This window comes from Diospyros lotus, chromosome 6, assembly GCF_014633365.1.
Source record: "Diospyros lotus cultivar Yz01 chromosome 6, ASM1463336v1, whole genome shotgun sequence".
Classification (NCBI taxonomy): Eukaryota; Viridiplantae; Streptophyta; class Magnoliopsida; order Ericales; family Ebenaceae; genus Diospyros; species Diospyros lotus.
The window spans coordinates 4613940-4628913 of NC_068343.1; the positions used below are offsets into that span (position 1 = coordinate 4613940).

At 33.9% G+C, this 14974-nt stretch overlaps 1 protein-coding gene across 1 annotated transcript; it reads left to right on the forward strand.

Moving 5' to 3' along the window:
- Positions 1-4286: 4286 nt before the first annotated feature.
- On the forward strand, positions 4287-7637 carry LOC127804800 (probable galacturonosyltransferase 9). The gene is given in 5 exon segments (XM_052341827.1): positions 4287-4692; positions 4955-5638; positions 5640-6194; positions 6324-6599; positions 7461-7637. Coding segments are annotated over 4 exon segments (1683 nt in total). The 5' UTR covers positions 4287-4524; the 3' UTR covers positions 7461-7637.
- Positions 7638-14974: the final 7337 nt, after the last annotated feature.

Sequence of the window (14974 nt, forward strand, 5' to 3'; positions counted from 1 at the left end):
TCAAATAGCTACAGAAATATGCTCTATTGTAAGCCACGTAATGTTGGCCAATTAAATACCAGCAAGAGAAAAATATGAACGTAATTATTATAAGGATGTTATGGTCGATGTACATCCATATAAGAAAAAGAAGAAACCAAAAACAAGGTTATCCATATTCCATAATAATGTTGATTGAGATTTATTGAAGATGAAATACATGACACACAATTAAAAAATTGGAACGTATGAGAATAAAATGATAGGCCCAAGGAGAGTGAATAGAATGTAAGAAGCTTGTAGCAGAAGAGGGAAAAGAAAGCAAGAAGAAAAAGAAAAAAGAAAAACACGTTGTAATAAAACTCTTGCATGACACGAGATACAATGGTCTTACAGAAAATGTGATTATGACGGGTAAGCTAAAATTTATATTACCAATCTCCAAGCAGTGAGATTAAGCCTTAAAAAAGGTACAATCTCTAGGAATTTCTAGTTGCATAAAGTAGTTTATCTAATTCTTCTCTTGAAAGGGTAGGCAAAGCAAGGAAATACCTTGCATTTGGGCCAAGCATTTGAATTCGCTGCGGGAAAATAATTCCCACAACAAAAAAGCACCGCAATATGGCGACTATATATTCTACCATGAAATTGAACTCGGGGAGCCAGGCACTTTCTGCTTATCACGCCTCTACATATCCAGCTATTTGGGATAAAAGGCTTCTTAAAAAATACAAGATGCACAACTCCAACTGCCGCCACATAAACTACCATTATAAACGATAAAAATCCCGACTGCAATGAATTAATGGGATAAAAATCAGAAGTTAAGTCGAGCTAATCTTATCTAAGTACCAACCCAATCAGCAGTAGCATAAGTTCAATTGGCACAGGCGACGAACACCGTAAATTACGAAAACAAAATGCGTTTGCAAAGTGAGGAAAGCAAGTTAAATTCCAATAAATCACCTAAATCAAATAAATATACGAGACATTTCTTCTTGTTCGTTGAGAATCCCAACCGTACGCGAATTTGTCTTGCCCCTCTGAACTCCAATTCTGAATGTGATAACTGCGGTTCGTCTTTCAATAGGGTTTGCTGTTTCAGAAATAGGTGAGAAATTCATGGCCTCGCAAAAATTTCCCGCTCATTGGTGCATGCTATTTGGAACGGGACTTCGTCTTTTCAGCGTTCGTTTGATTGCTGTGCTGAGTTGTGTTGTGGTGAGAAAGTAGTGTTAATATACGTAATGTTTGATAAATGAATATAATGTTTACGTTTTTTAATATTAAAAATATATAATTAATAATTTTATTATATCATATATATATAATAAAATCATACAAAAATATATACCAATAGTTCTTGTAATACATTTGGGAGTGGGAGACGTTCTCTACTTTTTGAGAAGAGGAAAGTCTTCCCAAACAAAGGCATATTTTTTTTTGGAAGAAAAATATTATTCTAAGGAAATATAGTATCCTTGATAAGAATTTTTTTTTATTTTTTTTAAATAAATATATTATTCTCAATAAAAGAGTTATTCGAGAAAAGATTTCTTGGTATGATATATTTATATACTTTGTCAAGTAATTATCTCAATAAATAATAAGCGAAATTATCTCTTAAACAACTCAAAGCGACAACTCACCTCACAAAACGTTTATTTTCCAAAAATGACCACTTATTTTGAAAAAATTTATCACCAATTCTAATTCATGTTTAACTCAAAACAATTCATTTTATCACCAATTCTAATTCATTCCTTTTATCACCAATTCTAATTCATATTTAAGTCAAGACAACGACTTGCATGTGTGCGTGTTCCACCACTGACAAGAGGGGATAAATATCTCTTAGAGCATCTCCAATGTTTGACACTAAATTGAGCGCCAATTTGGTGTCTAATAGTGGATTATACCAAAAATTTTAACACTATTTTAGTGTTGTCTCTAATGTGTAATACCAAATTGGTATAAAAGATAATCTTTAAAGAATATTTTATAAATAAATATTTAATAAATATTAATTTATTTACATTAAGAATATTTTTTTCTATTAAGTAATTATCAAAATAAAAAAATTCATATACATAAACAAAAATAATTTATTTTATATTAACATGGTATTTATAAAATATATTCAATATTATACTCATTTTATAGATCTTAATAAAAGATTTCCATCGGTATATATTTTTTGTAACAATTTAATTTATATTTTTAATTATTAATCAAAATATACAAATATAATAAAAATGATAAAGGATATAAAGAGAATAAATTGTTTTGAAGTTATACAAAGAGCAGTAAAATTAGAAATAAAATGAAAAAAAAAATTGGTGTTAGTGAATAGTATAACACCAAATTTGGTGTTACACTATTCACTCAACATCAAATTTAGTGATTGAAAATTGTGTCTAACATCATTTTGGTATATTTGTCGGAGAGCTTTCTACGCTAAATTATAATTAGCCCTGCAATTAGCGCATTCATTGGAGATGCTCTTAACTCACACAAAGCACTATACTTTGTGCATTCGAAATAATGACCTATATTTAACTCAGACAACTTTGACCTTCTTATTCATGATATTATGATGGCCATTCTTTACTTAAGTATTGGAAGCCATGCAAGGAATAGATCCTCTGTGCATTCTGATTGTGTATTGCCTTTACAACATTACTCTCCCAAATAGCGAAGCCACTGCCCTGGGCAGGCATCATCTCTCTCTTGCTTATGCTGCTTATTCAAGTCCAATGGCCACTTATTTGAGAGATTCAAGGAAATTGATATTCTTTACTAGTCTGCTACTTCCTTCTGTCCTGCTTATCACCTCAGCTCTCTTGCTTGGCTCCACCTCAGATTGAACTTCCCACATTACAAATTATTTTGTTGTATTTTCAACAACAGTAATATTTGCTAAATATTTAAATAATTATTTTAACTAAGTCTGTACTTATTTTGATATAAAATATTTGTAAGTGAACTATATTTACACAAAATATATTGTATATTAAAATTCAAAAATGTATGTTGTCTATTTCTTTAATTTATTTACTTTACATCAATATATAAAATATTTAAATAAAATATATAATCAACCCACAGGATTTGAAATTACCCCAGTACTTTAAAATGGCAATAATGTAAGTTATTAAATGAAAAATTAAAAATTGTAATATTTATATGAAAGTGAGTATAATGTCTATTCAATACATGGACCGTGCTATTTGTACAGAAGGGACTCACATATCCCTTTTACAGACATGATAAATCCCGATATTTTGACATCAAAATATCGTAATTTGTTCACTCCCTTATCTCTCTCTCCCCTCTTTCTCTACCCGCCTTGCCCTCGCTTGCAACCTCATCGTTGCCGCACCTCCTCTCACAGCTACAGCCTTGTCTCCTCGCCGCCTCTTGTCTCTGTGCCTTGTCACCTCATCTCTTCACCGTTGCAATCTCCAGCAATCGGTAACCACCCAAATCAATCAAGGTGCAACGGGCGGCGACGGTCAACAAGTTGCAAGGGCAAGAGCTAGGCGAGAGAGACACAAAAGAGAGAGAGAGAGAGAGAATGTGTGTGTGTGTGTGTTTTGGGTCATTTATCAGAGGGATAATTTGGTTATTTTATTATTCTGTAAGTTTTCTGTATACCCCATTCTGTACAAAGAACTTTATCCTTCCTCTCATATGTCTCTCTCTCATGTCTTTCTCTTGCCTCGCCTATGTGCCTTGCCTTTGTCGCTTGCCAATTGTCACCGCCCGCTGCACCTTTGTTGGTTTGGGTAGTCACCAGTTACTGAAGATTAGAGTGGTAAGGAGACGAGGTAGCAAAGGCACAGAGGCAAGGAGACGAGAGGCGCGCGAGAAAGTGAGGTTGCAACTGTTAGAGGAGGCGAGGCAGTGGCAAGATTGCAGGCAAGGGGGAGGCAGGTGGGGAGAAAGAGATAATAGGGCAAATAAATTGTGATATATTGTGATATTTTAATATTAAAATATTGTGATATATCACGATTTATCGTATCTATAAAAGGGTTATGGAACCCTTCTCTATAAATAGCGCAGTCTTACATTGTTAGTAATCACCGAAAATAATTAAAAATGGCTCACTTTGCAGATCATTCTCACAATCTTTATTTTATTTTCCCTAAAGGCTAAACCGCAATGTGCCAAACCCCAGCATTTTCTTTTTGAGTTATCACTCACAATATTCCGAAGTCGACACAGCCATAAAGAAGATTAAACTTTAGAAAAAATAAATAAATAAATAAATTCCACCGACGCGGTACGGATCGGTGTGCGACTCGACTCAGTCCCTGAAATCAATCATCTTTCCCTCATTCATTCCGGTCGCGTTTCCAGATCCCCACCGTACTCTCTCTCTCTCTCTCTCTCTCTCTCTCTCTCTCGCGTTTTGCCACTGACCTCCTTCTGGTTCACGCGTCTGAGATAACTTTTTTTCTTTTGTCGGTAAGTGGACTGGGAAAAGCTGGTGGTGCTCACTGTTGCTGGCGGTTAGATCTGGTACGAGAATATAATCCAATGGCGGTTGCAGCCCGGGGCCGGGGATCTGGAGGCGGATCAGCGTTTTCCGGCGGCCTCCGCAACTTCTTCACCTACCGGATCTTCGTCTCCGCTATGTTCACTCTGCTGTTCCTCGCCACTCTCTCCGTCCTCTTCACCTCCCACCCCGCCTCGTATCACGACTCTGTACGTCTCTCTCCGAATCTATGCATTTGTATGTTTTTATATCTGCCCTTGTGTACTCTGTTCTAATACTGAGGCTTGAGAAAAGAGGGAAAGTTTAATTTAAGAATATTGAAAACTGATATTTATGATCTTATGATTGGAAGAACGGTTGCGTTATGCAGAGAGTGTTTAGGTAAGAGAGAGAAGAACGGAAAGTGAAGTGTGAAGTTTGTCAGAAAGTTGAGTGTGTAATTTTAACTTTCGGTGTTCGATGTTTGAATAGGGCATTACGACGACTGGAAATGCATACGTTCACCGGACGTTTTTGGCGCTGAAGTCAGATCCGTTAAAGACTAGGTTAGATTTGATTAATAAGCAGGCTAATGATCATGTTGCACTTGTGAATGCGTATGCGGCCTATGCAAGGAAGCTTAAGCTTGACAGTTCGAGGCAGCTTCGGATGTTTGACGATCTGGCACGAAATTTCTCAGAACTCGTATCCAAGCCAAGTTATCAGTCGTCTTTGTTTGAGTCTGATGGGCCAGTCGATGAGGATGTCTTAAGGCAGCTTGAGAAGGAGGTTAAGGATAAAGTTAAGACTGCTAGATTAATTATTGCTGAAGCAAAAGAATCTTATGACAATCAGTTGAAGATACAGAAATTGAAGGATACAATATTTGCAGTTAATGAATTACTCATCAAGGCAAAAAAGAATGGTGCATTTGCTAGCATAATTGCTTCTAAATCAACTCCAAAGAGTTTGCATTGTCTTGCCATGCGGCTCATGGGGGAGAGAATTGCACATCCTGAGAGCTATAAGGACGATAAGCCCAAGCCCCAGTTTGAGGATCCCACTTTGTACCATTATGCTATCTTTTCTGATAACTTGATTGCAGTCTCTGTTGTAGTAAATTCAATAGTAAAGAATGCAGAGGAACCATCGAAACATGTTATTCACATTGTCACCGGACAAGATGAATCTTGTGGCAATGAAGGTTTGGTTTAAGAGGAGGCCATTAGAGGGGGGTGCCCATGTTGAGGTGAAATCGGTGGAGGATTTCACATTTTTGAATTCCTCTTATGCTCCAGTGCTCTGGCAACTTGAATCTGTGAACATGCAGAAGTTTTACTTAGAGAACAGGGAAGAAAATGCCACTAAAGACGTGAATAACATGAAATTTAGGAGTCCCAACTACTTGTCCATGTTGAATCACCTCCGATTTTACTTGCCTGAGATGTACCCAAAGCTACACCGGATTGTTTTCCTTGACGATGATGTTGTGGTTCAGAAGGATTTGACGGCCTTGTGGAAAATTGATATGGATGGGAAGGTAAATGGGGCTGTTGAGACCTGCTTTGGGTCATTCCATCGTTATGCTCAGTATTTGAACTTCTCTAATCCGCTAATTAGGGAGAAGTTTAATCCAAAGGCTTGTGCGTGGGCTTTTGGGATGAATATATTTGACCTTGATGCTTGGAGGCGCGAGAGATGCACTGAGCAATATCATTATTGGCAGAACTTGGTAAGTACTGTTCTAGCTTCCGGTTTTGTTCTATTAATTATTGTCTTCCATGTCAATGAATTTGTTATAAATTTGCAAAGTGCTTTGACAAGTTCTTATTGACACACTTCTTTTAAATTTTCCTGTCAGAATGAGGATCTCTCTCTGTGGAAATTAGGGACACTTCCACCTGGACTAGTTACCTTCTACTCAACAACAAAATCCTTGGACAAATCATGGCACGTCCTTGGACTTGGATATAATCCTGGTGTTAGCATGGATGAGATCAACAATGCTGCTGTTATTCATTTCAATGGAAACATGAAACCTTGGCTGGACATTGCTTTGAACCAATTCAAGCATCTATGGACCAAATACGTTGACTATGAAATGGAATTTGTGCAAATGTGCAATTTTGGCCTCTAGGTAAGTACTGTTGCTGCTGCTACAAGAATGAAGTAACACAGATCATTTTGCTTTCATTACCATTTCAGTTCACATGTACTTTTTCATGTTTTTATGTCATCATTAGTTGTAACTTTCAGAGCAAAGCTCTGGGCTGTTTTCCTTATTCTTTCAAAAGTTTCTTTCACTTTTTTATGGTTTACTAGAGAAGGGGTTAACACGTCAAGATGATTCTTTTGTATGAGATCTTCTATAAAGATGGAATTTGCAGCTCAAAGGTGTCAATAATCACTTATTTATTTGATCACTATCCCTATGCAAAATTCTCATAATTTTTAGCTGTCAGTTTTCTTCTTTTTTAATATAACTCCACTGCGACTTACAGCATATTGATTTCATCCTGGAGACGCAAGTCTAATATTGATGTTGGACAGGATTCTGTTGATTTCATTTGCTTATTAAACAACTAGAAGTGGTCAATGTAGTAATTTTCTCTATTCAAGTCTCACTATAAGGTCTTAAAAAGAATAAAACCTCAAAAAGATTTGACACATCTCCTGCTTCATCTTACATTCCAATAATATGGTCAAGAGGAAAGATGCAGTGTTGCCACCGGCATAGTGCATGTCTTCGGCATGTAGGTGTACAACATGTAGTTCAAGTAGATATAAAGCATCTGCGTGCTTGCTTACCTTTTTGGTGATTGTGAACTTTAGGATAACAGCAAACTAGTTTCATGTTGTTGACTGGCAAACCAGCTTCAGAAACTTCAAAACCCATAGAGAATGTTACATTGAAATTCTGAACTTCAATGAAATTGGAACTGCAATTGAATTTTTCCATAATTACCAGGGGAAACTAAAATACTGCGCTCATTCATAGATATGGAAGTCTCCTTCTAGTTAACAATGAGTCCGCTGCGTTGAAAGGATATTTGTTTCAAGTCAAGTTCGCCTCATGCACTGAGGTGCAGTTTAAATCTCACATGTTATGACGATCAAATGTCTGAGGATTAAACTAGTAAGTTTGCTATTTTGTCTAATAAAAAATTCTTGTACAGTTGTTACGTTGTAGTAATTGCCATGCTTTAATCCATACTTGCTTTTTTTTTTTCTTTTTCTTTTTTCTGAACGTGATTCATAAGAAACCATGTGCTTTTCACTAGACGCCCCCTTTTGAGTTTTTCAATGTCCGGATTTCAAGCAAATGTCACTGTACAAGATGAAAGAATGATTCTAAAACAGTAGATCATTTTTGGATGCCTCCTTTTGTCTAAACATGTAATGTCCAATATTTCAAATATAATGCGCTCAAGCTGATGAGGAAAATGACTTGAGTTTTATTTTCTTACATTTCCAATAGCATTGTGGGATAAAGACTTTGTATGTTGTGTTCCGATAGAGTGACAAAGTTATGTCCATACTGTTTTGGTTTAAGAAAAATTATCATTCTTTAGTTACATGAATGGTTTTATGAATGTCGTGTGAAGTTTATGATTGTAGGCTACCACCACCGCAAGTCTTACAAAACATAAATAAATAAAATTATGTACTTGGTCTTGAGTTCTTGAGGCTCAGGTTTTGGCACACATTAGGTATTGATCTCTTTGTCCTGATCAACACTTCTAGTTCTGCCACACGAGGTATTGAGGTCAATTTCTCTTTTGGTAATTGTAAGATATGCAAGTTTAATTTCTTGACAATGTGAACATTACTGAAGTTCTGCTACTTTACTAGCATGATGCAACAGTTACTTTTGAGGCTAGGCTCAACTGATCTATCATATGCTTGAACTTCGAAGTAGTATGCTACAACGTGCTTTTATTATGTCATCCTCAACTGAGCAGGTTTTGACAATTACGAACTACTAGCTCACAATATATGATTAGTTTGCGTATTTGATGGTACTTAAATCTTTCTAGGCTACTGCAGACTTTTCTTGCTTCTCTTTAATTTCTATTTTTGTGGAGCAAATTAGGCTATATCAGGGAAAGAAAAGAACTCAGGAGATTGCTGGCAATATTTCTGTGATAGGTGCACGTTTGGCTTTTGTGGAAACAAGGAGATTTGGGGCCTGTCTAGTTGTAGAGAACATTTTTAATTTTTCAACTCCCATTTTATAATTAAACAGGCCTTATCATTTTATATTTTAAAAGCTAATAGCATTCATTTCCGTAAAATTTAGTAAACATCTTTTTATTTTTTCGAATTTATAGGATAAAGTTGAAAAATTATAAAATTGAATTTTTTTGTGTTTCCTAATTGAAGATCCAATAGAAAATTAGAAATTGTTCTCTGCAACTAAACAGGACCTTGAATTTTCTAATAACTTTTTTATTCAAACTAGTGTTGAAGGTGACATCTGCTAATATTGTAAATGCTTTGAGAGGCAGTATTTTCATCTCAAGTTCCCTGGCGTGCTTATGAAAATCCTTAATATTTTGCTTAATGTTTCAGAACATTTATTTGTTTCACGACTTAGCCTCTACAGCTTTTGTTCTTCTGTGACTAGAAGGTTAAGCGATTGTAACTGTGAAAACCTCTTTTGTAAAAGGCAAGAGGAATGTTGGGTATAAATAGAACTGTTGTACGAGTTGAAGGATATAAACATCACTGAACAACTATGAATTTGACGTTTGCAGTGGCGTCGATTCCATGATTCACCCTCTTTGCGTTAAAACATTTTCTGATTCTCAATTAGCAATCATTTCTCCCAAATTTCTGTCCTAGATTGAATAAGTGAAAGAAGTTCAAGTACTTCCGTCTGATTTTGGGTGTGTCCAGAGAGTGGCCAATAACTGGATAGAAACAGAAGTTGTTTGGGTACAATTGCAGACTCGCAGTGAATCAGATCTTATAATTGTTCATTCATATTGAATTCTAACGATGGCAACCTAGCAAAGCACAAGAAGGAACTCTCATGAGAGAAACAGCGCGAGAAAAAATAATCTTCATTTGTCAAAATTGAAGGCTTAATTTGAGAAATGGATTGAGCAAACGAAATTATGTGAATTTATTCACTTTGATGGGATATGGGTAAGCTAACAGTTGGAATGCTATTACTTCCCCTTAATCATAGTAATATAATGTAATGTTATTTTTTTAAGATAAAAAAAATGTAAAAAGGAAAAACAAGCTTTAAGCAATAAAAATAAAGTGATAATTATATTAATTTTACAAAATAATAAAATTAATGATAATAATGATTAACATTTCCCTTTACCTCTCTAGACCTCAATTCCAGGTCTAAGGGAAAATATGATTTTCACTACAAACTTCTAAAATCTCTCCTAAAGAAAAATGGTTAATAAATTAATGGTTCAATTAATTTGACCAATAAAATGGTTAATATATTTGTTGAAACACATGGAGGTTAACTTTATTTCTTTCTCTTTTTTTGCCAGCCACGATATTTTTAACGATAACAATTCTCTCTTTATTTTTTATTCTGTCAATTCCACAACGTTAGGAATTTGTTTATTTTTTTAAATTTGAAAAATCAACTCATATAAAACTTTTATTCCACAACTTACGTGAAGTGTAGTTCAATGACTATTAACACGATATTTGTTTTTTATAATTATATAATTATAAAGAGAAAGAAAGAGATGAGATCATGAGAGAGGGAAGTTATTGTGAATAATTGAGAATTTTAAAAACTTAAATTTATTTATAAAAATTCTATGATTTCTGACAAATCAAATATATTTGTGTTTTTTATTTTTTGGCAACACATGGCATATAATGCTATCTCTAATAACAAAACTTATTACCTTCTTCATTATATATTATAAATAATTTGTTCTTTATTTTGATTTTATTTTAAAAATTATGTATATTCCAACAACATTCTCTATTCTCCTTTTTGTTTGACTTCTTATTTTATTTATTTATTAAAAAACTTTAATTCTATTTATTTTACCCAACACAAATCAATAATCAAATATATAAAATAATCAGATACACACATACACAAAATCAATAATTAAATACAAGCATATACAAAATTAATAATCAAATATATAAATATATAAAATAATCAGATACTCACTTACACAAAGTCAATAATTAAATATACAAAATAATCAAATACTCACATATACAAAATCAATAATTAAATGCACAAATTAATAACTAAATACATAATATCACTGATTCAATACAAAAATAAATAAATAAAAAATGGTTAGTCACAAACCCAATTGGTGATGTAGCTGAAGAATATGCCATCACTACCGCGATTGTAGGTTCTGCTTGTCAACGCTACTGCAACTGCTTGTTGATTGCACCACTATTGCTCGTCACCATTAGATTTGGTGTCGGCAAGGCATCCGTCGTTGCCACTGGTTCCAGCATTGATGGCCGTTGGGGTTGGGGGAGAGATGTAATATCCTAGTATTTTGAGAATAATAATAATAATAATTTTTTTTTTTTGTAGTTAAAATATTTTTAGTTCCATTGGAGATTATAATTGAGAAAACTAATAGACTAAGTTGAAAAAAAAAATGGCTACGTAAATGGGCTTATAGTTAGTGGGCTAAGTTGAGAAATGAAAGGTTAAGTAAATTGGCTTAGAGTTAGTAGGTTAAGTTAAAAAAAAAAAAAAGTGTTAAGTAAATGAGCTTAGAATTAGTGGGCCAAATTGAAAAAAAAAAAAAAAGGCTAAGTATGTGGACTTAGAGTTAGTAGAGTGGGCTTAAATTTATGGACTAAATGAAAGAATAGTCCATTCAAAATAAGATTTAGTTGAAAAATAATTAAAGTAAAAAATAATTAAAGATAGTGGATGAAATAATGGAGAAATGTGGAGACAAAGTAGAGTGTGGACAAATAATCAAAGATAATGGGTGAATTAATAGAGAATGTGGGAGACAAAATATGGTGTGAATAAATAATCAAAGATAATGGGTGAATTAATAGAGAAATGTGGGAGACAAAATATGGTGTGGACAAATAATCAAAGATAAATGATGAATTAAAGGAGAAATGTGGGAGACAAAGTAGAGTATGACCAAATAATCAAAAATAATGGGTGAATTAATGGAGAAATGTAGAAGATAAAGTTGTGTATGGACAAATAATTAAAGATTATGAGTGAGATTTAATGAAAAATTAAATAAAAAAATGATAAAATAATAAAAGATAGTGGAACACTACATAAACTTAATTCAACCTCTATTAATAAAGAAAACTTGAAAGGTTGGAAGAGAAAGAGAAAGGTTGTAAGAAAGAAGGATTTGAGAGTAAGAGAGAGATTTGAAAAAGAAAGAAAGAAAGAAAGAGATTGTGAAAAAAATTGAGTTTGTGAAAGAGATTTGGGAGGAAGGAGTAAGAAAGAAGAATTTGGGCACATTAAAGACAAGCTTGAGGAAAGTGTTACAAGGTAAGTGTAAAATATCTCAAAAGATGGAAGTTGATAATATTTTATTTTATCTTATTATGTTTAATTTTTTGAAAAATTTCAAAAAAAAAATCAGGTGTTTTATTTTATGAATTATTATGGAAGAAATTTATGGAAAATATGGAAAGAAATATTTATTTGGTAATTTTTGGGATAAAGGGAATTCTTGGAAAATAGAAGAAAAATAGGAAAAAAATTATGAAAAATTCCCATAAAATTTTAGAAGATTAGAAATGTTGTTTTATGAATTTTCGTGGAGAAAAATTAAAAAAAATGCTTTGGAAAGTATTTATTTTGAAATTATTGAGTAAATAATGGGGAGAAATTTAAGCGATTGAGGAAAATAAGTTTTAGTACCCCTTGAATAAATATGATATTCAGGGATCATTAAGACTAAAGTTTGAGTATAACTAGAAGTCTAGTGCGAAAGTCTAGGTGAACACGTTTTTTAGATTAAAGCACATTTCTCGAGACTCAAGCCGATTTTCAAAGGTAAGCTAGTATTTCTCAAACCTAATTTGTCTATGAAAGATAATTTCTAAAATGTGTCATATGATTTGATAGTATGCTTATATGTTAAATACGATGTATGTTTCAAAGTATGTTTCGGCATGTTGACATGAAATGATGTGTGCGTATGTCACGTAGATACATTTACATAATATGATGATGATATGCATATGTTCACATGTAATCCATCATTGCTTATGCATTGCATATGTTTGAGAGTATGGGTGGGCATCGCTGCTTTACCAAGGGTGCACCCATACACCTCGGCCTGGAAAGAGCTGGTCGTAAAAATGGTAAGTGGCATATGAAGTATGGATACCCATCGGCTTAAACAGGCCAAATGTCAGGACATTATGCATTTACATTCATTCATGAATATTATACTCTTACTTAGATGGCCGATCATTTAATTGGGCGATGCCCCTGAAATATTTAATGTTCCAAATGGAAGTCATAGCAGAAACGAAGGAAATGAAGGCATGTGATGGCACTCGTTGAAGTGCGTAAATGTATCGGTTATGTATATAACCTGTCATGTTTATGTCATGCTATGTTATCCATGATGTTGATTATGATATTTCGGCATGTAATATTAAGGGATGATCATGATTATGTTTAAACACTAGTACGTTTGAGAATGATGTTATGATTTTATTATGAATATGAATCTATGATTCTGATGTTAAAAGCTTGTTAAGTAGTAGGTTACGATCTATCATGTTTCCGCTATTAGCTATGCTTACCCTAATGAGGAGAATGAGAGAAAGAAAATATATATATATATATATATGAGGTAGAATTGGTAAAGTAATTATTAATTAATAAACGTCGGGGTAAGAAACACTTCGAGAGGAACGGGACATTACAAGAGATGGCGAGGAGGGCTAGCAATAAAAAGATCGCCAACTATGGTGAGCCAAATCAATTTTGTCAAATTTTTTGCGAGGGCAAATGGCTATAACGAGCCTTGTTGGAGTCGGATTTGGCTCCCTAAAATTAGCTTTGGTGAGTAGAATGGCTAGCTCTTGTTGGAGATCGTCTACGACCATCTTTAACGTAGAGGCAAAATTATCACCAAGCCAAAATTTGGAGTCATCCCCATAATTTTTGCTCCAATGTTGCTCTATACTTGTCTTGTCACTAACCAAATTTTTGTTAAACTTCAAATTGCTCAACAAAGATGGAGAGCCAAATATTGCTCAACAAATTCACCATAATATTGCTCCCCTACCCAATGGCTTACTCGTAGATCCGGAACAAGGAGAAGATGCCCAACGACAAGGTAAAAGCAGATCGAGGAAGACCGATCTACACGATGGTTGGATCTAGTGTTGGCGATTAGCAAAATGTTGTTTTCTTCAAGCAGAGGGCGAAGCAGATCGAGTAGGACGATGAACGTCTTTTTCGAGATTTTTTTGGGGAATTAGTTATCGGTTTGTGTATTTAATAATTGATTTTGTGTACATGTATATTTGATTATTTTGTGTATTTAATTATTAATTTTATTTATATGTATATCTGATTATCTTATGTATTTGATTATTAATTTTGTGTATGTAAAAATTATAAATAAAGTAAAATAACTAGAATTAAAGTTTATTAAAATAAATAAATTAAATAGAAAATGAAATACATATGAGAATAAAGAGTGTGAGTTGGAGTGCACACACACTTTTTAAGACAAGTAAGTGATTTGTTTATAATATAATAGAAGCTAAGATAAAAATGTGGGTTGGAGATGGATTCATGCTATTCAAGGGGTTTGCATGTGGACATTCTCGTGATAAATTTGTAATATTTTCTCCTCTCCTCGCTTTCATTTTCCTCTCCAACACCACCTCTCATAGCCTTCATTTTGCCTCCTGTCAATGCTGTCACTACCTTACCCTTGTTGCTCGCCTCATCTTCACCCTCCCCATCTGTTGCATCCTCGTCTCTTACGGCGGTGGTCAACTAGGAAATGATGCAGTAGGTGGCAAGCAGCGAGGATGAGATGGGTGACGAGTGGTAAGTACGATGCAATGTGCGGGCGGCGAATGACGAGGGCAATGTAGTGACGAGTGACAAAAGGAAGACTGCGAGAGACGGTGCTAGAGGGGGAATGAGAGAGATAAAAGAAAGGAGAAGAATGGGGTAAAATTATCATTGTAAGAGAGAGAAAAAAACAAAATAGTCATTTGAATTTTTATAAAACACACCTATAAAAACTAATATTTTAAAAATCGGACCAGATCGGTCGATCAGACCAGTTTAACCAAGAACCTAGTGGCCTATCCGGTTTGGTTTGGCCTAAAAAGTTAAATGTATTTTAATTTGATTAAAACCGGTCAAAATGTAGTCGAACTGAGGAATCGGGAATCGGGTTGACCCCAATTTTTTCACTTCCATCACTTATTTTTAAAATTTTAATTATTTATTAATATATAAAATATTAATTAATAATAATATTTCTTATAATAATATATAGAACACTAGTATTTTAAATA